This window comes from Aotus nancymaae, unplaced genomic scaffold (assembly GCF_030222135.1).
Source record: "Aotus nancymaae isolate 86718 unplaced genomic scaffold, 86718_ANA_hifiasm-v0.15.2.pri h1tg000010l, whole genome shotgun sequence".
Classification (NCBI taxonomy): domain Eukaryota; kingdom Metazoa; phylum Chordata; class Mammalia; order Primates; family Aotidae; genus Aotus; species Aotus nancymaae.
Window position 1 is genome coordinate 64,137,199 of NW_026988421.1, and position 27,500 is coordinate 64,164,698.

At 39.8% G+C, this 27,500-nt stretch overlaps 1 protein-coding gene across 1 annotated transcript in view; it reads right to left on the bottom strand.

Moving 5' to 3' along the window:
* Positions 1-27,500, bottom strand: part of MICU1 (mitochondrial calcium uptake 1) — a 233,556-nt gene that overhangs the window by 61,664 nt on the left and 144,392 nt on the right. The window contains exons 7-8 of the mRNA XM_012460264.2: positions 22,575-22,657; positions 20,075-20,272 (exon numbers count right to left, since the gene is read on the bottom strand). Of these exons, the coding sequence (XP_012315687.2) occupies positions 20,075-20,272; positions 22,575-22,657 (281 nt within the window). The remainder of the gene's footprint in view (positions 1-20,074; positions 20,273-22,574; positions 22,658-27,500) is intronic.

The following is a 27,500-nucleotide window of genomic DNA, read 5'->3' on the forward strand; positions in this document are numbered from 1 at the left end:
TGGGTTCAAGCAGTTCTCCTGCCTCAGCCTCCCAAGTAGCTGGGATTACAGGCATGCACCACCGTGCCCAACTAATTTTTTATATTTTAGTAGAGATGGGATTTCACCATGTTGGTTAGATTGGTCTTGAAATCCCAACCTCAGGTGATCCACCCGCCTTGGCCTCCCAAAGTGCTGGGATTACAGGCATGAGCCACTGCACCCTGCTGGGATTACATGTGTGAGCTACTGTGCCTGGCCCCAACATTACTTGAGATTCAAATTTAAAAACTAGTTGCGAATTTGGGCATGGTGGCTCATGCCTGTAATCCCAGCACTTTGGGAAGCTCAAGTGGGTAGACCACCTGAGGTCAAGAGTTTGAGACCAGCCTGGCCAACATGACGAAACTGTGTCTCTATTAAAAATACAAAAATTAGCCAGGTATGGTGGTACCCTCCTGTAGTCCTAGCTACCCTGGAGGCTGAGGCAAGAGAATTGCTTGAACCTGGGAAGCAAAGGTTGCAGTGAGCCCAGATCGTACCATTGCACTCCAGCCTGGGCAACAGAGCAAGACTCTGCATCAAATAAATAAATAAATAAAAATTAATAAAAAATAAAAACTAGTCACATCAAATTCAACTTGATACGTATCTATTTAATGAGAAATGCTAGGAGTTTTGGGAAAAACCTAGTTCAGTATAAGCTGACAGGGGAATACCTAATAAATTGCAGAGTTTGTTGCAATTACTTCTATCACAAATGAGTAACATAAGAATTTGCACCTAAGTGAATACTTGGAAATTAGAAAAGAACACAACCAAATAGTAGCTTCTGTTTAAAAGATCAAAGTTAATTAGACCAAAGAAATAAAAAAATTCAGACACCCAGAGGGCTTTCATTAAGTGACACGTTATTCAAATGTTTTATATGTTATAATGTGTTCTATGTATCATGAGAATACAATCCTTGAATCTGGAGTAAAAAGTAATCTATTAAGTTTTTTACATACTATCAATGTATCACAGTGGGAATTTCCCAAGTTAATTACAAAGTATCACAGAAAAAAAGCTACAAGATACTGCCATGATAGATACTAAATTTCCAAGTGATATTAACAGACATTTGCCTCAAATTAAGGGAACAAATTACAAGCTGGAAATGAAACATAAAATATCTTTCTGGCTGTAAAATGACATTTATTTAAAATATCCAATACTTCTGCTACCAATGGCAACAAAAATCATGGTGCATAGCATAATAGGGACTAAACCTTCATACCCTGAAGAAAAAAAAAAGCAATCCTAGGAGTGTTCCTCATCAATTCAAAAGCTGCGTAGGAGGACACATTTCTCTGGAGATGGAAAGGACTGGGACTGGAATACAGCAAGCATTGGATACTCTAGATCATAAGAATACGTAGCTGGGTGCTGGTGACACAGGGAGAAACTACTGATCTACAGTGCTGGAATACTTGATATACATCTACTAGGAAGCAAGTGTCTTCAGGGAAGGAAGGGAATGAGGCTGCAACTCTCTATTCACTAGACTAGACTCAAAGCTAATGAAACATGTAGGGGAGGATAATGCTGGCTTTGAACAGTGCCAGTGGGTACAGAAAGGCAATGAGGTCTGAAATAAAATTAACACTGGGTAGCAAGATAAACTGTTGGCATGATCTTTGCAATAAGTCTAACACTGCAAAAACGAGTGATGATGCTGGAACCGGTTTTGACACAGGTTTCCTAAGGCCAATCATATAATCTGGGTAAGATGGTGAGTATGTACAGGAGGTAACCTGTATATGAATGTCCCCAATGTTGCCCTACTCCTAATATTCACTCCTGTGTAATCCCCTTTCACAATGGACCAGAAGCCATCTGTAACCGAAAGAATAAGGCAGAAGTGATGGAATGCCACTTCTGAGATCAGACTATACAAGACAGTGTGGATTCCCCGTTGGTTGTGCTGTGGGAAGCCAGCTGCCAGGTCACGAGAACCTTAAGAAGAGGTTCACTAAGGGAGGAACTGGAGCCTACTGCCTACAGCGATGGGGTGAGCTTAGAGGAGGATCCCCTGCCTAGTCAAGCTTTTAGAGGACCACAATCTCATGAGAGAGAGCCAGAATTACCCAGCTAAGCCATTTCTAGAATCCTGTCCCTCAGAAACTATATGATATAATAAATGTTAGCTGTTTTAAACTACGTTTTAGCATAATTTCTTCCTTTTTTTTTTTGAGACAGGGTCTTGCTCTGTCACTCAGGCTGGTGTGCAGTGGCACGATCACAACTCACTGCAGTTTCAACTTCCCAGACTCAAGCAATCCTTCCACCTCAGCTTCCCAGGTAGCTGGGACTACAGGCACGCACCATCATGTCCACCAAAGAGTGAGTGAGTGTGTGTGTGTGTGTGTGTGTGCATGTGTGTGTGTGTTTTGTTTGCTTGTTTTTGGTAGAAATGAGATCTCACTATGCTGCCCGGGCACCACCATGTCCACTAATATGTGTGTGTGTGTGTGTGTGTGTATGTATGTTTGTGTGTTTTGTTTACTTTAGAAATGAGATCTCACTATGTTGCCCAGGCTGGCCTCGGGCTCCTGAGCTCAAGCAATCCTTCTGCCTCAGCCTCCCAAAATGCTGGAATTACAGTCATGAACCACCACGCCCAGTCTAGGACAATTTCTTATGCAATAACAGGTTGCTAATACAGTTGTAGAGCTCCAATTTTAGGAGTGGATTAGAAACTGTCTTACTTCCTACTTTTTTTTTTAAGAGACAGGGTCTTACTCTGTTACCCAGGCTGGAGTGCAGTGATGCAATCACAGCTCACTGCAGCCTCAACCTCCTGGGATTAAGCAATCCTCCGGCCTCAGCCTCCCAAGCAGCTGTGACTACAGCTATGTGCCACCATGCTTGGCCAATTTTTTTTTTTTTTTTCTTTTTTGTAGTAGAAATAGGTCTCACTATGTTGCCCAGGTTGGTCTCAAACTCCTAGACCCAAGTGATCCTCCCACCCTGGCCTCCCAAAGTGCTGGGAATACAGGCATGAGCCATTACACCAGGGCTTACTTCCTACTTTTAAGAACTACTAGTGCCTGAGCAGGAGGAGCAACACCAACACCAAGCTGGGGTCACAGAATTAGCCACATTATCTTGAACAAGAGCTACCATTCAATTAACTCTATTAGCTTTAATCCATCCCAAATAGCACTTTACCAGAGAAAAAGGGGTCGGCGTGGAGGAGGGGAGGGAGAGAGAGGTGGGAGGGAGAGAGAAATAGTCACCACCACCACCACCGCCACAACAACAAAAAACACCAAATGGGTAAAGTAATTCCACTGCAGCAAATAAGCTGCTTCCAGAATTTCTCAGTTTGCTGTTTGCCCAACCGTAATAGAAAAGACATTCCATGAAAAGTATTTCTATATTGCAAAGAAAATAATTGCATAATAATATTAATAACAGCATATTAACACTTAGCAATTATGACCACAACACTTTGTATTAATGTTACGTGCTGTCCAATAAAGAGAACGTTACCAATCCTATATTCAGGGAAACTAGTTTCTTCCTTAATTTCTGACATTGTGCTACATAATATATCTACACGGAAACTTGAAAAGTATTATCAAAACATCTCACTGATCAATATAATCCAACACAATGAGTTTAATATGCCTCATTTATTTTTTCAATTGGTTATACTGGAAATCACTGCTTTGTGATTAAAAATCTGATCAACATGATGTCTGTGAAGTTGGCAATTTTCTGGAAGGCTTTCAAACTTTAAAGGGTAGATAGCTGCAGTGAGCATTAATATGGGTCAGAGATGCCAGGAAGTACAGGTCAATGATTCTTCCTTAACTCCTCTTCTAATAAGGCTCCCACAGTCACAGAAGAATTCAAATTTGGTTCCTTTTTTTTTTTTTTTTTTTTTTAAACACAGGGTTTCCCTCTGTCGCCCAGGCTGGAGTCCAGTGGCGTGATCATGGCTCACTGCAGCCTCAGACCTCTGAGGCTCAACTGATCCAACCACCTCAGCCTCCTGAGTAGCTAGGAACACAGGTACGTGCCACCTCGCCCAGCTACCTTTTTTTTGTATTTTTTGTAGCGACATTATCTTGCTATGTTGCCCAGGCTAGTCTCGAACTCCTGAGCTCAAGTGATTCACCCGCCTTGGTCTCCCAAAGTGTTGGGATTACAGGCGTGAGCCACTGCACCCAGACTTCTTTAAAAAATTTTTTTTTAAAAACCCAGACTGGGCGTGGTGGCTCATGCCTGTAATCCCAGCACTTTGGGAGGCCAAGGCAAGTGGATCTCTTGAGGTAAGGAGTTCGAGACCAGCCTGTCCAACATGGTGAAACCCTGTTTCTATTAAAAATAAGAAAATTAGCTGGGTGTGGTGGCGCACATTTATAGTCCCAACTACTTAGGAGGCTAAGACAGGAGCATTGCTTGAACCCAGGAGGTGGAAGTTGCAGTGATCTGAGATCACACCATTGCACTTTAGCCTGGGCAGCACAGCAAGACTCCATCTCGAAAAACAAAAACAAAAAACTACCAAAAAATCAAATAACCTTACTGCATATTGATTAGTTTTTTGACAAATACTTATTGTGCGCTTACTCATGAAAACATTTTTTACAGCTGTCTCTTTACAACCTTATCTCATCGATACCAGCACTTTCCTGTTCCTTTACCCTTGTATTTCATGTCCTTTGCTGGATATGAGAGTGATCTGGCTGAGACCCATCCTTCTGATCTCTGGCCCATCCTTCTGAGGCTCTTTTTACTTTATTCCGTACAACTTAAATATAAGAATAGCACTCTGTCCCTGGCTTTCTTTTTTTCTTCAAGTAAATATACACTGTCCTTGAGTGAGCTCATGAATTCCCCATGTATCAACCAACTCCTATATACTAATAATACTGTATCTCTAACTCTACCCACATCACTGGTTGCCAAATTCATATATCCAGTTGTCTCTAGACAAAGATATTGAGTTGTCTCATGAATTCCTCAAACTCAAAATGTCCAAGACAGAACTCAACACTTCTTTAACCAACCATCTACTTCTCCTCCTATGTTCTCTATCTCAGTGAATGGCATTACCTGAATTCTACTCTGTCATACCAATTGCCAAAAGGTCAATTGCCATATCGACTCCCTTTTCTCTCTCCCCTTTCCTAAGACTACCTCATGATTTTCTCCTTAACTGCAATAACTATCTATTTTCACGCTTTCTTAATCCACACTTTACAGTGTTGCTAGAGTGATCTTTCTAAAAATCCAAATCTGATCATACCACTTTCTCACTTTGTACCTTTCAATAGTTCCCTATAGCTTTTAGGATAAAGTGTCCAAATATCTCCAGTGCGGCATTCAGAACACTTCATGATCTGGCTACTGCATTCTGTTTTTGTTTCCCAAAAGCACCATCTTTTTCCTTCCTTCTTTGCATTGGTTGCTCTGTTTCCCTGGAATGCACTTTTATTTATTTAAAAAGATAGCTTGTAACCTAGAATGTACTTTTGTTTTTATTTTGCACAGCTCTCTCTCTGTCTCCTCTTTCTCTTTCCCTTTCTCTCTCATGCTTAGAAATGACTGAACTAATTTTTATTTCATTAGTCATACAGCTTTAATAAGAAAACACAATCAAGTTAATGTGTGGTAGACTGATACAAAACAGATAAGGAAAGTATGGGTGGGGAGGGAGAAAAGGCATACAATAATAACAAAAATGAGAAATAAAAGAGGCTTGACAAACATTTCTGTGCTGTTAAATGAATCCAGAGGATAATAACCTAAAGTAATTTATAACCCTTTAAAGTGGTATTTGCTCAAAGTATGAATTTAAAAGGCTGCATATGATGCATAATTCATTCATGAATGACTGCAGAGCTGGCTCTGGCTCCTAGGACATTGTCTAGACTTCCTAGACTCCTCCAAGACTGGATAGCAAGCCAGAAGCTAGATCTATTTTTTTTTAAATCTTTTTCTTCTAAGAAAAAAAAAAAATTAACATCTACTAGTTAACTGTAGCTTAAAAGAAGAAAAAAAGCAAGCTTCTTTCCACTCATTAGCACAGTTATCATGAACAGTCATTCTTCATTTTAAAATGTTCCTAAGTTCCAAAGACCATAACTCTAACAGGCACCTGCAGCTAAAGATGGCTACAAGAGGGATAAAAATTAAAAGACCTACTCAGATACCCTGGACATCATTTTGTCTAAGCTGCTCTAGAAGCCCAGTTTGATAGGCTCAGAGAGGTCTGGGAGAACCTAGAGAAAGTTTCTCTCATCTTGTCTTGCTCCCTAATTTTAATCCGTTTCTTAATGATCTTTGCGGGACCTGGCCCTGAGGCACAGAGTCTCTTTACCAGTATGAGAAGACCTAGATGATACATCAATTTAAGCCTGGTTTGGATAAATTTGATAAGAAAGGTCACTTTGTATCACAGACTCTTGGCTTCAGTCCCAGAGTTTACTTAGCGCTCTAATGCCTCTTCTTGGGTATTCCACAACTGTAACAAAGAGCAAATGAAAATCCACTACCTGATTGTTAGGCAGAATGAATTTCGGAGTTAGAATTGACTCAAATGATGACACCTCTGGGAAAACTGAGCAATCCCCCTGCCCTCTTACTTCACAGACTGATTCACATGTCTCAGTTTACATTCTCACTGTACCATATACATATCTCTACAACTATACTTTACTTACGCACTGTGCAAGTATTTCTCGTTCATTTATCCTACCTTTACAAGCTTCTTGGAAGCAGAACAATGTTTTGCTTATCTTTGTATCTTAAGCATTTAGCACAGTTCCTGGAAAACTAGTGTAAATTATTAGTAGTTAAGAAAAGACTCTGGGCTGGGCATGGTGGCTCATGCCTGTAATCCCAGCACTTTGGGAGGCTGATGCGGGAGGATCACCTGAGATTAGGAGTTCGAGATCAGCCTGGCCGATATGGAGAAACCCCGTCTCTACTAAAAATACATAAAATTAGTCAGGCATGGTGGCGGGCATCTGTAATCCCAGTTACTCAGGAGACTGAGGCAGGACAATCACTTGAACCAGTAAGGCAGAGGTTGCAGTGAGCCGAGATCACACCACTGCACTCCAGCCTAGGCAACAAGAGCGAAAAACACTCCATGGCAAAAAAAAAACAAAACTGGAGTCAGACTGCCTGGAATCAAATCTCAGCTCCACCTTTATCATGTGTGAGACTTTGAGCAAGTTATTTCGCCTCTTTGTGCCTCAATTTCAACCTCACAGCATTGTGAAGATCAAAGGAAACAATGTACAGACATCCTCCAACTTACAATGGTCCCACGTAACAATTTTTCGATTTTATTGAAATTGAAAATTGTAGGTTTACTGGGGTATTAAATGTATGGTTTTTTATTTGTTTTTTGTTTTTTTTGAGACAGGGTCTCACTCTGTCATCCAGGCTGGAATGCAGTGGTGCAATCACAGCTCACTGTACCCTTGACCTCCTTGGACTCAGGTAATAATTCCACTTTAGCCTCCCAAGTAGCTAGTTAAATGCATTTCTGACTTATGATGGATTTACTGAAATATCATCATAAGTCAAGGTAAGCTCTCAGGAAATGTTGGTTATTGTTTTTATTATGTAGTATGTACTCAAACTTTTGTTTGAATATATGCTACACATATGCTTGAGACTAACAGAGGTCTATATCCATGGGCTGTTGTAGCTAGAAGTGTAAGTATGAAACACTGAACTATAAATTTATAATCACCTTCTTCTATACTGCTTTTCATTTTACTGTATTACCTTTCTACGGTACCTTGAATATTCAGTTGTATGTAAGACTAAAAATGTAACTATTCCTGCATTCTGAATTCCAAATAAATGACCAAAGAACTTTTTATACACTGGCATAGAGCTCATTCATAAATTGAAAAGCACCCGGGTTCTACTAAAAAATGTTGCTAAGACTATTTGAATGACTGATTGAGGAAAAGTGTCCACTGGAAAAAAATCAAACCTTCATGACTTATTTATGAGCTCCTTTTATCTTGTGGCCAGTTTAAAATGAACTTAGAATGTAAAGTTAAAGATATCTGATGACAGGAAAATCCTGGGGATTGACAAGTATTACAAAGGCATCACTAACGTATCATTGACTTTGGAATTGCAAAGCTATCTGCAAATCAAAGAAAAATACCAATCTCTAGGAGTCTTCTATACTTTTAATGATCCATCTGAAACATCAGATTCAGAAGCGCTAATGCCTTTAAAAATTTTTGCCCACATAATATATTTAAGCAACAGAGTGTCACCCTTAAAAATTTTCCTCCATTCTCCAAAAGGTATGAAACAAAAAAGCACTTTTTGGCACACTTTTACGGAATAATTATCAAGATGTTATCAAGGTTGCATTTACAAAGGAGCTTTACATAACCATGGACATTCTACCATATACAGTCATGTGCTGTATAAGGACATTGCAATCAATGACAAACTGCATAGATAATAGCGCTCCTGTAAGATCATCATGGAACTGAAAAATTCCTATCACCTAGTGATGTTGTAACACAGTTACTCTGTTTTATAAATTTAGTATAGCCTAAGTGTACAGTGTATAAAAAGTCTGCAGTAGGGTACAGCAATGTCTTAGACCTTCACATGCATTCATCATTCATTCACTGACCCAACCAAACCAATCTCCAGTCCTGCAAGCCCCATTCATGGTAAGTACCTTTACAGACGTACCATCTTTTATCTTTTATATCATATTTTTGCTCTGCTTTTCTATGCTTAAATAATGTTTACTTACACAAATACTTACCATTGTTTCACAACTGCCTTGTTTTGTAAAGAATTATTGGCTGGGCACGGTGGCTCACGCCTGTTATACCAGCACTTTGGGAGGCCAAGGTGGGTGGATCACCTAAGGTCAGGAGTTCGAGACCAGCCTGGCCAACATAGTGAAACCTCGTCTCTACCAAAAATACAAAAATTAGCTGGGCATGATGGCACACATCTGTAATCCCAGCTACTAAGGAGGCTGAGGCAGAAGAATCACTTGAACCCAGAAGGCAGAGGTTGCAGTGAGCCAAGATTGCACCACTGCACTCTAGCTGGGATGACAGAGCAAGACTCTGTCTCAAAAAAAAAAAAATTGTTACAGTTCTTTTATACACACACACATACACGTATACATATTTGGTTAAATAATGCTTGTTGTGGCCTTTCCTCACCAGATTTTTACAAGGAGAAAGCAGTATATGTTGACTAAGTGCTTTACGTTTTTCTAAAAATAATGTACTAGTAAAATACAGCACATTATTTCAGTACAGTAACATGCTGTACAGGTTTGCAGCACAGAAGCAATAGGCTATACCATATAGCCTAGGTGTGCAGGAGGCTATACCATCCAGGTTTGTGTAAATGCACTCTATGATGTTTGCACAATGACGAGATCGCCTAACAATGCTTTTCTCAGAATTCATCATTAAGTGATACATAACTGTATAGTATTTGCAGTTTGACTTTACAGCCAGAGAACCTATAAGCCACAAATGACAGCAAACTTGAGCTGGAGAGAACAAAGGGAATTGCAAGAAATTAAATCAGAGTTTGGCTTTGGATTTTATATATTTTCTTGTTAAACTAGCTCACCATGAGAGCTAACCTGGTCTCATCAGGGCAAAACATTGGACCTACCCCATGATGTGTATAGAGAAAGAAAATAGAATTAGTTTCAAAGAATGTTGATACCAAGACCTAGGTGACTGACATAAAAACTATTGAGGAAAAAAAATTGTTTTTGAGATGGAGTCTTGCTCTGTCACCCAGGCTGGAGTGCAGTGGTGCGATCTTGGCTCATTACAACCTCCACCTCCTGTGTTCAAATGATTCTCATGCCTCAGCCTCCCAAGTAGCTAGGATTATGTGCGCACCACTATGCCTGGCTAATTCTTTCATATTTTTAGTAGAGACAGGATTTTGTCATGTTGGCCAGACCTGAACTCCTGGCCTCAAGTGATCCTCCTGCCTTGGCATCCAAAAGTGCTGGGATTACAGGCGTGAGCCACCACACCTGGCCCATAGTTGTTGTTGTTGTTTTTAAACCTTTAAACATATACTTGGCTCACTGAAGTTATAAATACCTAAAGGAAACAAGTACGGCAGTCATTCTTATCCCTGGGAGATGCATTCCAAGATACCCAATGGATGCCTATACCTAGGAATAGTCCTGAACCACTATTTGCCATCACATGAAACATGTTTCTGTTCAGGTCTTTCTTTTTTTCTTAGAGATGGAGTCTTGCTCTGTCACTCAGGCTGGGGTGCAGTGGCACGATCTTGGCTCACTGCAACCTCTGCCTCCCAGGCTTAAGTGATTCTCCTAACTCAGCCTCCCTAGTAGCTGGGATTATGGGCACCTGCCACCATACCTCGCTAATTTTGTATTCTTAGTAGAGACAGGGTTTCACCTGTCGGCCAGGCTGGTCTCGAACTCCTGACCTCAGGTGATCCACCCACCTCGGCCTCCTAAAGTACTGAGATTATAGGCATGAGCCACCACTCCTGGCCCTTGTTCAGGTCTTTCACTCACACATTTAAAGTCTTGTTCCATCTTAACTAAGCACTCATCACATACTGTGGCTATAACTTTTGCAGTTTGAAGTATAAAGGCAAAATTAGCTTTTTTTTTTTTTTTTTTTTTTGCCCCCAAAGTGCTGGGATTACAGGCGTGAGCTACCATGTTCAGCCAATTTTTCTTTTCCTTCTTTGTAGTTTCCCAGCTAGATTTATTCTTACCATGGATCTTAGCAACCTCAGTTGCTATTTTTTTCCTTTCCTTATTGAGAACTTTCAACCTTTTAGGAAGCACTTTACAGTTTCTCTTTGGCACATCCACATTGCCAGCATCACTAATCTTATGCTTTGGGGCCATTAGTAAATAAAAGAAAGGTTACTTAAACACAAGCACTCCAACACTGCAACAGTCAATCTGACAACAGAGATGACTACTAAGTGACTGAAGAGTGGGCAGTGCAGACAGCCACTATATGCTGACAAAGATATCATTCATGGCCCTGCAAAGAGATCATTCATGTTCCACTTGCAAAACAAGTGGGACCTCATGAGATTTTATCATGCTACTCAGAAAGGCATGCAATCTGAAACTTATGAACTGTTTATTTCTGACATTTTCCATGTAATATTTTTGAACTACAGTTGACTGCAGGTAACTGAAACCTAAGAAAGGGAAATTGCAAATAATGTACTGTAGTCTTTAACAAACTCTCTCAATTTTTGGAAAAATCAAACTGAAAACCTCTAAGGATGGAATAAGAAACTGTCCCCATTCTGCTTTGTAGAGGCAAAAGTGGAAGTACAAAACTAAAGGAAAGGCCATTGAACATATCATTTTGTTTCTTGGATTTAATTAAATCAAGAGTCAGGTATCATCATTTAGTTTACACTTCCCCAGAAAACAAAACAAAACTGGGCTATCAGTGCAAAAAAGAAATCTGCTTTGCCAAAGAGGGTTCTAGTTCCAGCAAGTGTTTGACTGAAAGCCTTCTTGCCTTCTGGTCTCCTTTTCTATAATATTTTGACCAGGAAAGGAGCCGAGGCATATCCCTGATACAGTCTTTGTTGCATCAGAGAGATTTAATTCTACCTTAGCACTTTAAAAAGATGGGTAAAAAGATGTCAGCTTGATGATTTAAAGGGTGGGTGATTCTAGAATTTCTTTAGGCACTTTTAATCACTTAGTTGTAGTTATAATTTTTTAAAAAGCTCCTTAATATTTAACTTAATATTTTCATTTTTTTTTGTCTCTACTCTTTTTTTTTGAGACAAAGACTCCCTCTGTCGCCTAGGCTAGAGTGCAGTGGTGCGATCTCAGCCCAGTCCAACTTCTGCCTTCTGGGTTCAAGCAATTCTTGTGCCTCAGCCTCCCAAATAGCTGAGATTACAGGTGTACACCACCACGCCCAGCTAATTTTCTGTTTTGTTTTGTTTTGAGACAGAGTCTCGTTCTGCTGTCCAGACTGAAGTGCAGTGGTGCGATCTTGGCTCACTGCAATCTCCGACTCCCGGGCTCAAGCAATTCTCCTGCCTCAGCCTCCTGAGTAGCTGGGATTACAGGCACGCGCCATCACACCCGGCTGATTTTTGTATTTTTAGTAAAGACAGGGTTTCACCGTGTTGGCCAGGCTGGTCTCAAACTTCTGATTTCAGGTGATCTACCCACCTCAGCTTCCCAAAGTGCTGGGATTACAGGCATGAGTCAACAAGCCCAGTCTAACTTTCTGTATTTTCAGTAGAGACGGGGTTTTGCCATGATGGCAGGCTGGTTTCAAACTCCTGAACTCAGATGATCCACCTGCCTCAGCCTCCCAAAGCCCTGGGATTACAGATGTGAGCCACCACACCCCACCTTGTCTCTAGTCTTATTGACAGATAAGAATAATTAGCATAGTTCTTTATATCTCCCTTTTTCTTTCTGATTGAACAAATCTAGTTAACCTCAATTTTTTTTTCTTGAAGACTGGAAATATAAATTAGTCACTGTTATCTTCTGAATCATACCTAATTTACATTTAGATAATTGATATTCATGCTTCTTAAAATGTAACTTTCTTTTTTTTGAGATAAAGTTTTGTTCTTGTTGCCCAGGCTGGAGTGCAATGGCATAATCTCAACTCACTCCAACCTCTACCTCCTGGGTTCAAGTGATTCTACTACCTCAGCCTCCCAAGTAGCTGGGATTACAGGCATGCACTTCCACGCCCGGCTAATTTTGTATTTTTAGTAGAGACAGGGTTTTGCCATGTTGACCAGGCTGGTCTTGAAATCCTGATCTCAGGTAATCTGCCTGTCTTGGCCTGTCAAAGTGCTGGGATTACGGGTGTGAAGCACCATTCCTGGCCAAAATGTAACAATTTTATTGGTTATTTGATAAGCACATGAATCCCAACTTATAAGCAAGATCATCCTACAGACTGGAATTCTATTAGATAATACCTTTTCAGTGTCCTTGTCTTATATCCTGGAGTTGGCTGCTTCTTTCTTCTACAAATTAGTTTTTGCTTTTATTTGACATGACAGCTCCTTTCTCTCTTTCCCCCTCTCAAATTAAAATTAACCATAATCTTTCAAATAATTTTCTAATACCTTTCAGTTTTGACTGACATCCTACTTGCTACAGTCATTAAGAAATCAATGAATATATTAAGTGGATTTAGACCTGGCACCCATCTCCAGGAACTCAATAGTTCTTAGTAGCCTTAGAAGAAATTTTTAATAACCTTAAAAGAGAGTTTTAAAAACCAACCTTATATTCTTAGGTCATTCTTTTAAACCTGTTTTTTTAGTTCCCAAATAAAGAAAAAAGAATAGAATGAAAAAAAAAAATCAGAATTAAGAGCATTAAAATAGCCTTAAAATCCAGCAGCTAATAATTCTTGTGATTAAATATAATTAAATGGCTAGTTTAGGTAGTTTCTTGCAAACACAAAAGAACAGTGTATTTCTTCACAGTCATAAGACTTGAGTCGCAAAGAAATTGGTAAAAGATGGTTCTGAAGAAGGCAGACTGTACATATTCCAGAAATTTGATCTTTTTCTGTCTCTAAAATTCAGCAAATTTTATTTTTCCTTAGAGTCCCAAATAAATCAGGTACAGAAATGCCATCTCAGACTAAAAGTAATAACTGAATCAAAGAACAGAAATAGTTAAGTCTGAAAGACAGTGTGAAGCAGACCTGAGTTGGAATCCTAGTTCTACCATGTAATAGTTCTGTGACTTTTACCTCTTTGTATTTCAGTTTCTACATCTAGAACATGGGTAAAATATCACTAAACCGGACAGGGTTGTTGAGAATTAAAGAAGGCACCTAATGTATATAAAGTGCCTGGCTCATAGTAGGTACTCAATAAATGATCATGAAATTCTCCCTTTTCTCTGACCCCTCTGGAAATTAAGTTTGACAGATAAATAGCACTCTCCTCTCTTTCAAAGCTACTGTGATGAGAAAAAGACAGAAATAACTAAATGGAACAATAAATTTCCTTGATCTGAAGTATTAAAGTAGATAAGTAATGAAATGAAACTAGTGAGAGACGGAGAGAAAGAATGGTGAAATTATAAAACCCATACAAAAGTTATTAAGACACTATTAATCATTTCTGTTTTCCTCTTGGCTGTGATGAGATTATATTTCATACTCAATGAGGGGAGAAATTACTTGAACTTAGAAAAGTGAAATTAAAAGTGTTTCATAAAAACAAAAATTGCTGCTATTTTCCAGATGTTTTTATCAGAAAACTATTTCAAACTGAAAGTAAGGCATTTCAATCATCCAAGTGAGGTGACCTATTTATATGCCTGTTGCCATAATAGGTGGCAGTGGGTATAAGTGGGAAGGTGAACACACTTATTAAAGGCATAATACATGCCAGGTAGTATTAGGTATGAAATATTTTATTAGTTTGGTAAGGCTCCCATAGAAAAATATTACAGACTGGGACTTAAAAAACAATAATTCACTTTCTCATAGTTCTGGAGGCCATATGAGTATAAGCTCAAGGGGTCAGGAGGGTGGTTTCCTCTGAGGCTTCTCTCCTTGGCTTACAGATGACTGCCCTCTGGCTGCCTCTTCACATGACTGTCTCTTGGGTCTTTTTGTTGCACCCAAATTTCTTCTTTTTATAAGGACACCAGTCAGGTTGGATTAGGGCCCACTCTTACCCCTCATTTAATGCTCACCTCTTTAAAGACCTTATCTCCAAGTAAAGTCATACTCTGAGATACTGAGGGTTGGGACATCAACATAGGAATTTTGAGGGGATACAATTCAGCCCATTACAAACATCATCTCACTTAACCATTGCCCTGTTTTACAAATGAGGAGCCAGGTTCTGAGAGAATAAATAACCCATCAAATGTCACATAGCCAGTAAGTGGTAGAACCAAAATTTTAACCAAGGCCTCATTAGCAATAAAGCCTATATTCTTGCTGCTAGTCATGCTTCTTCAAAGAAGTACAAAATGTAGCTGGGAAGACACAGTACTGATTGATGACATTTTACATAAGGAGGTTATCAATAAGAAGGCACTTATTCTACTGGATGTCTTGGTCCATTTTCTGCTGCTATAAAAGAATACCACAGATTGGATAATTGATAAAGAACAGAAGTTTATTTGGCTTATAGTTTGAGAGCCTGGGAAGGCCAAGAGCATGGTACCAGTATCTGGCAGGTGTCCTTTCATGGTGGACGGGCAAGGAAGCATGTAAAACAGCATGTAAATGGGGACCAAACTTATCCTTTTATCAGAAGCCCACTACCCCAGTAATAGTCACTTCCATGATAATAACATTAATGCATTTATGAGGGCAGAGCCCTCATGACCTAATCACCTTTTAAAGTTCCTGCCTCTTGACAGTGAAATGACAGCAATTAAATTTCCAATACATGAACTTTGGTTGGGGGGTGTATAATCAAACCACAGCACTGGACTTATGCCATTAAATGGAAAGAATGGATTCAATATTACTAGCCACTTACAGAACACTTACTACAGGTTAGGCTGCATTCTTTCACAAGAGGCTATTAGTCTCCTCACATGAGGAACTGCTGACTGGCAAACAAATAATCCTACAGCAATGTCAAACACAAGAGAGCCTTCTAGAATAAATATCTTAGCTATGACTGACTTTTACATCTCTTTTCTTCCACATTTGGGTATAGGCCACATGCAGGAACACGTGCATGAAACCTCTAATCTGCTTTATAATATTTTCCCTCATGGGCATTCTAAACAATATGTTAGTGGGCTTTCAACTTTTGTCAGTATGCAAGACAAAAGTCCTACGCTCTGTTTCTCTAGGCTTTCACTTGAGTTTCTAGGAACAAGTGTTGGGTTACACTGTGGTCAGGCTGGCACCTGCTTGGCCCTCTGGTTGACCCTGTATTGTTTTTGCTAAAAGTTTGTGTGTTTTTATTGTTTTTTTATTTTTTTGTTTGTTTTTGTTTTTGCTAAGAGTATTATCCTAGTGTGCGCTTCTTTAATTACATTTTATGGATCTACACTCTGTTTAATTGTAATTATATAATTAACAAGCTAAATCACTTACATTCCCAGATTATGTTACAATGCTCCCAAAGAAGACCGGTCTAGGTATGTATGCATACTAAGGAAGCAAGGCATAGGACTTGAACCCTAGAATATACTAACTCTTACACAAAAATTGTTAGATGAGGTCTACTTCTTTCTTCTATACTCTGAGGAGTATATTGGAATATTCCTATAAGAAGGCAAACTTCACAAAGGTAAGCACTATGCCTCTGTGTGTGTGTGTGTATACGTATTTATTGTAACATATCTAATATCTTTTATATATATAAAATACCCAATATAAATCAGTGAACAAAATAAAATTTACTGCCTGAGAAGTATCTTTTCCATAGCGTAAAAACAGTAATATTACCATTTTCAAATAAAGATCTGGAAGCATAATACTTAAATGCTATTGAACTTACATTTTCTCCATTCTGTGAAGTTATATTTTGAACTCCATCATCTGCCATAGTTTACTGTGGCAAGGAAACTGGCAAAAAACAGAATACTATGGATATTCTGAAGATAGAGCCCTCTATGTACAACTAGACAAAGGGAAAACTTCATTAACTAGAATATTTAGAAACTGAGGTATTATGATTAATTTATGACTAATTTTCTGGTTTACAGAGAGCTGACCAGATAATCTCTTTTGCTTCTATTATTGTTGAAATCTTTTCAAGTGATTTTCTAGGCTGATGTGTCATATTCCTCTGCGTGCGATGAAGAAAAAAAAACCTTTGAAGTCTAAGTACTTAACAACCTTTCCTGATACTTACCTTTTTTTTTTTTGAGATGGAGTCTCCCTCTGTTGCCTAGGCTGGAGTGCAGTGGCGTGATCTCGGCTCACTGCAACCTTCACCTCCCTGGTTCAAGCAATTCCCCTGCCTCAGCCTCCCTCCCAAGTAGCTGGGATTACAGGTGCACACCACCATGCCCAGCTAAGCTTTTTGTATTTTTAGAAGAGATGGGTTTCACCATGTTGCCCAGACTGGTCTAGACCTCCTAACCTCAGGCAATCTGCCCGCCTCGGCTTCCGAAAGTGCTGAGATTATAGGCATGAGCCACTGTGCCCTGGCTCCTGATACTTAGTCTTGTGCTTTTCACTAGACAGAGAAAGCTATCTATACAGGTGTGTGAAGAAAGTTAGAATAGGGAAGCTGTGTTTGGTTCATGCAAAGGTACTGAATAAAAGAAAATCCTATACAATATTTAGTTAAGAAAAAAAAAAGGAATAGGGAAGCTGTAAAGCTTTTCAACATAGTAAACATTTACTGACATTTTACCATATAGTAAATCTTCACTAGGTTCTTGGAAACTGAGGCTTTAAGTGAAATAATGCATTAAAAAAATCCAATTTTACCATAGGCTAGTTGATAAAGATTAGAGTTAATTTCCTATGGCATATTTTTAGTTACAAAACATCACCATAGCTGGGAGTGGTGGCTCACACCTGTAATTCCAGGACTTTGGGAGCATAGGTAGGCAGATCACCTGAGGTTGGGAGTTCAAAACCAGCCTGGCCAACATGGTAAAACTCCAACTGTACTAAAAATATAAAAATTAGCTGGGTGTGGTAGGGCACACCTGTCGTCCCAGCTACTCGGGAGGCTGAGGCAGGTGAATCAATTGAACCCGGGAGGTGGATGCTGCAGTGAGTGGAGATCGTGCCACTGCACTACAGCTCAGGGGACAGAGCAAGACTCCATCTCAAAACAAAAGCAAAAATATCACTAAACTTCTAAATAAAGACCCAAAACACTTCTAATAGTAAATACCGAAATAAATGTGAGCTATATATACATCTAAGAAAGACTGATATAAACAAGTAAGATAATCATTTACCCAATTTTTAGTGAATTATTAGATGTCAGTGGTTATAGTGGTGGTGAATTAAATCAATAAATAAATGTTTGCAAAGTGAAAACTGTAATAAGTACCTCCTCCTACCATGAAGTTCAAACATAAACAATAATGAATGCAGCAAGCTCACTGAGAGCTTTTGAATTGCGTTATCGTCTACTTTATGAGTTTTGATTTCACAATAATTTGCATTAATTCATTTTCTAACATGCTTATTCCAGTTCAGGATGGAAGATGGTCAGAGACTATCGTGGCTGCTCTGGGTGCAAAGCAGGACATCCTGGACAAGATGCCGTTCTATCTCAGGGCACACACACATCCACTCAGCCTGGGACCATTTAGACATGCCAATGCACCAAATATGTACATCTTTGGGATATGAGAGGAAACTGGAGTACTCAGGAAAACTCAAACAGACAGGAAGAATGTGAAAACTCCACACAGACAGTGGCTCTAGAGGGAAATCGATTTGCTCCTGCTTATCAATGTTATAACAAAATGATGTTGAACAAAATAACACAATTGAGACAAGTGGGTGGAATAAGGTGAAATCACATGTGAGAATCTTGGGGAAACATGGGAAAGCAGATACAGAAGTAACATATATAGTTTAAAAACAACATAGTACCTTTCTCCAATATTTTCACCTATTTTAGTTACAGTATTTAATGTTCTGAAATTCCAAATAATATTAAGGTAGGGCATGTGTTAAAAGAAAAAGGGAGGCCGGGTGTGGTGGCTCACACCTGTAATCCTAGCACTATGGGAGGCTGAGGAGGGTGAGTCATCTGAGGTCAGGAATTTGAGACCAGCCTGGCCAACATGGAAACACCACCTCTACTAAAAACACAAAATTAGCTGGGTGTGGTGGCACATGCCTATAATTCCAGCTATTCAGGAGACTGAGGCAGGAGAATTGCTTGAACCTGGGAGGTAGAGGTTGTAGCCAGCCAAGATCAAGCCACTGCACTCCACCCTGGGTGACAAGAGTGAGTCTCTGTTTCAAAAAAAAAAAAAGAAAGAAAAGAAAACGAAAAAAAGGTTGGGAAACACCAGTGTAAGGGAATTTTTAAAAATGTCAAGAAGTTACAAGACTAGGTTTTTTTTGTCTCCAGACAAAAGTACATATGGAAGGCATTTGATGAATGTTTTGAATGGAATAGAATAAATAGCTAGAATAGCATGACAGTCTAAACTTTAAGTGAAAAAGTAAACTTGTAAATCCCCAAACACAGTAAGATACCTTTGCTACTCAGAGCAAAGTTGCCTTAAACAATTAAAGAGACAGGATCTCACTGTGTTGCCCAGGCTGCTCTCAAACTCCTGGGCTGAAGCAATTCTCCCACCTTGGCCTCCCAGGTAGCTGGGACTACAGGTGTGCGCCACTGTGAAGGATGGATAAGCACATATATTTTTATTCTGACATTTTGTGTTTCCAGCTCTTACTACCTTTGCAACTATCCATCCTTCTTCATCTCCATCTGCTGCTGTCTTCCACACAATAAACATAAAAGCAGGAATAGCTCAGATGGAGAACTGCTATGACCCCTTGAGTTTCTTTCTCCACAAACTGGGCATACAAACACAGCTAAGATTTTCAATTTAGAGGTTTTTGGTTTTCAATTCCAGAAACACCTTACTTCATGACATTTTCATAGAACATGTTGTTTCCTATCTGCTGTCAGTTTATAAATCACTGATAAGCTCCAAACCAATCAGTTCTCACAGCTGGAGGTAAATGGAAAGAATGCCTATAGGGCCAGGTACAGTAGTTCATGCCTGTAATCCCAGCACTTTGGGAGGCCAAGGCAGGTGGATCACCTGAGGTCAGGAGTTCGAGACCAGCCTGGTCAACATGGCAAAACCCTGTCTCTACTAAAAAAATACAAAAATTATCTGGGCATGGTGGTGGGTGCCTATAATCCCAGCTACTCGGGAGGCTGAGGCAGAGAACTGCTTGAATCCAGGAGGCGGAGGTTGCAGTGAGCCGATATCATGCCACTGCACTCCAGCCTGGTCAACAAGAGCAAAACTCCATCTTAAAAAAAAAAATGCCTATAGTACAGGCCCTCCTGCCCACCAGCTCCACATGTGATGGATCTGCTAAGTCCAAGAAAGACCTACCTCGAGCTTCAGAACATCATGCTGAAGTTTACGTTGAAATTCCAGGAAGTTCTTGATTGTCAGCTTTCCCTTCAGATCAGCTCCAAAAAAGTAGGTTGTGAGGGCTGAACACAAGCCAGATTTAAGGGTGTTGCCAGTGGTTGGACGATCTCTGTGGCGCATACCCATACTGGTTTGGGAGCGAATGATGCTCTGAACCTAATACAGAATCAAACCCGCAGCCAGAAAAATATTAGGAAATGAAAAAACATAATAGAAAAGAATCATAACTATTGTTTACTATTTTCCTACTCTATATTATAATTATCTCTTTTAATGCTTACAACAATTTTTTGTTTTGTTTTGTTTTTGTTTTTGTTTTTGAGACGGAGTCTCTCTTGGTCACCCAGGCTGGAGTGCAGTGGTACAATCTCAGGTCATTGCAACCTCTGCCTCCTGGGTTCAAGCAATGCTCATGCCTCAGCCTCCTGAGTAGCTGTGACTACAGGTGCACACCATCATGCCTGGCTATTTTTTTTTTTTTTAGAGGGAGTTTTGCTCTTATTGCTCAGGCTGGAGTACAGTGGCACAATCTCAGCTCACTGCAACCTCTGCCTCCCAGGTTCAAGCAATTCTCCTGCCTCAGCATCCTGAGTAGCTGAGATTACAGGTGTACGCCACCATACCCAGCTAATTTTTTGTATTTTTAGTAAAGACAGGTTTCATCAGGTTGGCCAGGCTGGTCTTGAACTCCTGACCTCAGGTGATCCACCCACCTTGGACTCCCAAAGTGCTGGGATTATAGGTATGAGTCACTGTGACCAGCTAATTTTTTGTATTTTAATAGAGACAGGGTTTCACCATGTTGGCCAGGCTGGTCTTGAACTTCTGACCTCAAGTGATCCTCCCACCTTGGCCTCCCAAAGTCCTGGGATTACAGGCGTGAGCCATCATGCCCAGCCTATGATAATCTTATAGGTCCTATTATCCTCATTTTATAAAGGAGATTGAAGCACAAGGAATTAAACAACTTGCTCAAGGCCAAGTGACTAGCAAGTAGCAGAATTAGGATTTTAACACAGACAGCCTGACATCTTTATAACTAGTATCCTCTTAGAAAATCTCTGTTGAGAAAAGGATGAACATTTGTTTTTGAGACTCAAAAACTCTCTCACAGCCAGGTGCAGTGGCTCATGCCTGTAATCCCAGAACTTTGGGAGGCTGAGGCAGGCAGATCACTTGAAGTCAGGAGTTCAAGACCAGCCTGGCCAACATGGTGAAACCCTGTCTCTACTAAAAACACAAAAATTAGTTGGGTGTGGTGGCGGGTGCCTGTAATCCCAGCTACTCAGGAGGCTGAGGCAGGCAGATCACTTGAGGTCAGGAGTTCAAGACCAGCCTGGCTAACATGGTGAAACCCCATCTCCAATAAAAATACAAAAATTAGCTGGGAGTGGTGGCGGGTACCTATAAACCCAGCTACTTGGTGGGCTGAGGCAGGAGAATAGCTTGAACCCAGGAGGCAGAGGTTGCAGTGAGCCAAGATTGCAACACTGCACTCCAGCCTGGGTGACAGAGCGAGACTTTGTCTCCTTGTCTCAATTAAAAAAAAAAAAAAAAAGATATAGGGCTGGGGTGCAATGGCATAATAGCTCACTACAACTTCAAATTCCTGGGCTCAGGTGATCCTCCCACTACAGCCTCTGGAGTAGCTAGGACTACAGGGACATACCACCAATCCCAGCTAATTTCTTTTCCTTGTAGAGACAGGGTCTCACTATGTTGTCCAGGCTGGTCTTGAACCCATGGCCTCAAGCAGTCCCCCTATAACCTCTGCCTCCCAAAGTGCTGAGATTATAAGCATGAGTCATCGTGCCCAGCCCAGCTTCTTATTTTATATAATATACCTGATATTTTCTCCCACTTCCTGGAATATTTGCCCTTTTCTTCATTTTGAGAATATAAAAAATGCTTTTTCCTATACATATAGTTTTTGTTTTGAAACCACTTCTGGCAATCATAATAACTGTATTTGGAGAAATACCATAGTTTCCCAAAGGCAGAAGTTCTATGGAAACATAATCTATTCCTAGGATTTAGAAGAAATTGTCACCTACTATAGTCAAAGGTATGGTACCATTTTTCCTTCTCTTATAGAAATCCTTTAAGAAAATACGTAGTCCTTGTATTCTGGAACTGCCTAGCACACAGCAGCTTTTTGGTAAATGTTGAATTGCCGTAATTTAGCTTCCCAACTAGAGGCATGATAACCTAATTTATGTTGGGGAATTGGAACAACCGTGACCTTAATGGTACGTTCAAATAATCCATTACATTCAGAGTGAAAACGAACAAACAAAACCAACCTGTTCAAAGAATAATTTTGAGAAATGACATTTTAGGTACTTCCAATATTGAAATAGCCACTGAGTACACTGACCAAGGTTAGGGTAACTCCAAGGCACATGAAAATGTATTTTAAATATTAATGTATTTAAAGGAACTCTCCAGGACAACTTGCCTGTTCAAACTCCTCCATATCTACTTCTCCATCTCCATTCAAATCAAACATCTTGAAGGCAATTTCAAAATTTCTCTGAGGAGCTGCAAGTAGAAAGGAAGAAGAGGAGAAAAGGTGAGAGAAAGAAAAAATACTTAGAAAGCATTGACCAAAAATAAATCCCTTTTAAAAGAAAAACAAAAGGCTAAACACTAAAATGTAATATCAAAGTCACCATAAAAGTGAATGAGTCAGAGTCTCAATAAATGGAAAATGATACTGCATTTATTGAGATCAACCTTTTAAGAATACTCCTTGAAACCAAAAAAAGAGTAGTACTATGGCCAGTAAAGATGGTACTTGTCTATCTTTTCAACATTCTTTGTCTTAAGTAGTTTAGCTTTACTCTCAGAGACACCATCTTCTTAGCTGTATAATATTAATGTTGTTCTGTTGCTTGAATATGTTATTATTTATCTGGGCAAGAAAGTGTGTCTGGGGTGAGACATATTGCTGTAAAGTAAGAAGTTGAAACACTACATCTTAGTCTTGCCCTCACAACAAGCCAGCTTTCTACTTTGTTCTTTCTAGTCTCTTTATTGCAAGTACAATCAGGAGTTCTGGGCATGTCACCCTGCCAATATGGATAACTTCAAGTGATTTCCTATATTAGTTTATTCATTATCACTACAGCTCTATGGTAAGGCAGAAAAGTGTACTGTAAGGTACTCAACGCCCTATTTCTTTCTTTCTTCTTTTTTTTTAGAGATACAGTTTCACTGTGTCACCTCCCCCTACCCCAGGCTGAAGTGCAGTGTTCCATCTTGCTCACTGCAACCTTTGCCTCCCAGGTTCAAGTGATTCTCATGCCTCAGCCATCTGAGTAGCTGGGATTACAGGCACACACAACCATGCCTGGCTAATTTTTGTATTTTTAGCAGAGACGTGGTTTCACCATATTGGCCAGGCTGGTCTTGAACTCCTGACCGCAAGTGAACCACTCACCTTGGCCTCCCAAAGTGCTGGGATTACAGGTGTGAGCCACTGCATCTGGTCTCAGCCCCCTACTTCAATCATATCGGCTCCATGCACAAATTACTAAGTATACTTAAATGGTAAAATTAAGCTGAAGTTTAAATAACAAAATGAAAAAATGCAAAGCTTGACAAGATGATAAATTTTCTTTCCCTTAATGACGAAAGCTCTTCAAGGCTTCTTCAGTGTTCCTGGATCAGTCATAATATAATTAATATACTCTGTGCATGGGAATAAAACATAAACTCAATAGCCTTTCTCCCTTACTGTACTAAATGTTCTGGCAAAGAAAACTTAAGTTGTTTACTTCCTTCCTTTGGTGCTTCAAATTTATATAGCCCTAGAGAATAAACCACAATAAATATTCTATGTATCCTTATATTATTGAATTAAAATTTCAGTTAATATCATTTACAAGAAAAAAGTAAAGATTATATGCAGAGAAAAAAGTAAAATGAACTTTGTATATTATGAATAATTGCTAGAGAGGCCATATTCCCATCTTGCTCATAAATTTGTCAATAGCAACAACTTCCTGGGCTCAAATATCATTTTGGGTAGCTCGGCAGCTAGGCTGGAAACTCCTTGTTTTTAGTTGCCTGGGTGAATCATATGTGTGTCAGCTTCCAATTGTCTGTTTCACTTGATATTGACTTCCAACATGTTTGCTTTCCTTTAGGCCACATAGACACAGGGTTTCACCATGTTGGCCAGGCTGATCTTGAACTCCTGACCTCAAGTGATCCTCCCACCTTGGTCTCTCAAAGTCCTGGGATTACAGGCATGAGCTACCATGCCCAGCCTACAATTGTTGGGAAGGATGCAGTGGGGGTAGGGGGGAGACTAGTTTTGTATGCCACTTCTCAAATTTTTGCTACCTGTCTGAATGCTAACATTTTACTTAGGAGTTACTATGTGCCAGGCATTGAGCTAGATAATTAGAGGTGTTCATTATTTGACTTCATACTCTCAATCTTGAAAATTTTTCTTTATTTTTAAACAGAGGAGGATATTGGGGCTCAGAGCAGTTAAATGTGTAGTTCAAAAATCACACAGCTTCTTTTTGGCAGAACTAGGAATTGAACGTAAGTCAACACTGACTTCAAAGCCTACAAACTTATGTTATGGCCTCTAATGTGAATACAGAGGTACTTAGAATGATAAACACACACTCTTCATGCTGACATGATTTGACCTAAAAACTAAGCAGCAAAGCATGAATCACTGGTTGTGTCAGCCACTGCAAAAGCTGAACATTCCAAGTTGATCATCTCAAGGAGATAACCAAAACCACAAAACATTGCCTGTGTTACGCTCAGGAGTTTAGGCTTGGCTGTACTAAATGGAGGCTCCACAGGCAACATTAAACTTTCATATAGGTTTGTCACGTGATTTTGTTTTTTGGGACAGGGTGTTGTTCTATCACCTAGGCTAGAGTGCAGTGGCACAATCATAGCTCAATATAACCTCAAACTTCTGGGCTCAAGCAATCCTGCCTCATCCTCTGGAGTAGCTAGGACTACAGGTACATGCCACCAAGCCTGGATAATTTTTCTGTTTCGTGTAGATGGGGTCTCACTCATTGCCCAGGCTGGTCTTAAACTCCTGGCCTCAAATGATCCTCCTGCCTCAGCCCCTCAAAGTTCTTGGATTACTGGCATGAGCCACAGCACCTGGCTGGTTTGTCATATGTTTTTAAAAATGCTGATGATAAATCTCTTCAGACAGAAATGTACTCTCTTATTCTTCCTTATTGTGTCACACTTGGCCCATTTCACTTATACATGTTATTTGCATAATTCCTGTAGGTACTTGAGAATGTAACAATGGCAGAAAATATGAAGCCACTGAAAGTTTTAAGCAGGAGAGTGACACAATCAGGCAATTATAAAGGACTCCTCCGGTTACTGTGTGAAGGAAGAGTTGGAAAAGAAAAGCCAGCTTCAGAGAAGATCAGAAGCTCTTGTAAACGTTGAAAACGCAAAATGAGGTGATGGCAGTGGTAATGGAGAGGAGGGAACACATTCGAGATACCTGAAGAAGGCAGAAATTATAGAACTTAATGATTAGTTAGCAGTGATGAGTTGAGAGTGAAAATGAATGACAGCATGACTGGCTTAGACTACTCTGTAGCTTGCATGGCATTAAGAAAGAGATCAAATAGACGTAAAAGGTTTGAGAAATAAAATTAATTTGGATGGGATGTGCTAAATTCAAGGGGTCTTAGCTTATGCAGATGAAGATGTTCAGGAGACAGTTGAAAATATAGGTCTAAAGCTCAGCAGAGAGAGGTCTAAGTTGGGATTTATGCGCATACATGTGGCTAGGTGCAAAGAATCTGAAATGAAGTTGCCTATGCAGAACTGAGGAGTGAGGAGAAGGGCAAGAAAAGGGTAAAGTGCAGGTGGAAGCCAACGTTTAAAGTGCAAGGAAAAGAAAAGAAGGCAGTGACAGAGGAAGTGGCATCACAATATCAGGAGGAATACAGTCCAAATTAATAGAAATAGGAGAACATTTGGTGAGAGCCTAGTCAATATGCTCCCAGACATGAATTAAAGCAGTATTCCCATTCCCTCTCTCCACAATTACGGAGGTGACACAGACTGCTTACAACTTCAGCTTTATCAAGATCTTGTAGTCTTACTGTCCTGTGAGTTCCATGAAGGCATGTGCCCAGATCATTTAAATGACTGAATGAGTTATTCTAGCAAATTATGGTTAATATCACCTCCTACAACTAAGGTTAAATACATTTTACCAAAGTATACCCTATACTGCTTGAGGTTTCTCTGTCTTTTTATACTGGTATAATTACTTTCAGAGTACTGGCTTTATGTGGAGCTACTGAGGGTGTTAAAGTACATGTGATGACACTACAGAGGCCGGTACCTGTGCTCAGGGCACTGCTGAGGCAAGCTGGGCTGCAGCCATGCACATGCTCACTTAGGCCTCACCAGCCTCTCAGGGCTCCAGAAGGAGCTCTCAGCCTATTCAATCTTTATCTGCTGATCATGTCAAAGCATATGGGACAAACAAACCAAAAATAAGCCTGCTTTAAGTGAAACATGCTACACAGAATATGATGTCAGGCGATTCTCTTGTAAATTTATTTGTCTCCTCTCAAATGTAGCCTTCAGGGTAATTTTAAAATCTAGCTGTTTTGGAAAGCTTTATGGCATCCTGTTTCCTTATGACCTGTTTTCATAGAAAGGTTCTGAAAGAGGAATTCTTTTTTTTTTTTTTTTTGAGACTGAATCTTGCTCTATTGCCCAGGCTGGAGTACAGGGGCATGATCTCAGCTCACTGCAGCCTTCACCTTTTGGGTTCAAGTGACTCTCTTGCCTCAGCCTCCCAAAATGCTGGGATTACAGGCGTGAGCCACCACGCTGGCCTGAAAGAGGAATTCTTTTGAATACTAGGCTACTTAGAGTGAACAGTGAGGCTTTCCCCCTGCTAAAACAGCATAATTTACTTTCTATACAATTTCTAAAATGGTCTCAACAAGTGTTCAAACTGATTAGAACAATAAGACCCTACACAAAGTTCATTACTATACACCTTTCACTTAGATTTCCATAACAATCTTTGCTACTAGGAGCAGAGCTACATTAGGTCTGTTCTAGTTACAAGTCTGTTTCTATAATATTATTCCACCATTGACAATCATGATAACAGTAATAACAACTCTACACTGTTTCCTAAAGCACATCTTTTTCTATTTTGTTTTAGTAAAGAGAAAAAGCATCTTTTTCTATGTGTAGTGAATCACATAATCAGATAAGCACTAGCTGTCCTGAGACTTTCATTGGTTGATTTCATGGTTATTTCTCTCACTGCTCTTTAATAGAAAATGCATAAGGAATGGTACAGGTAGGAAGGGTTGAACTAAAGTTCTAATTCTGGGTTTTCCAA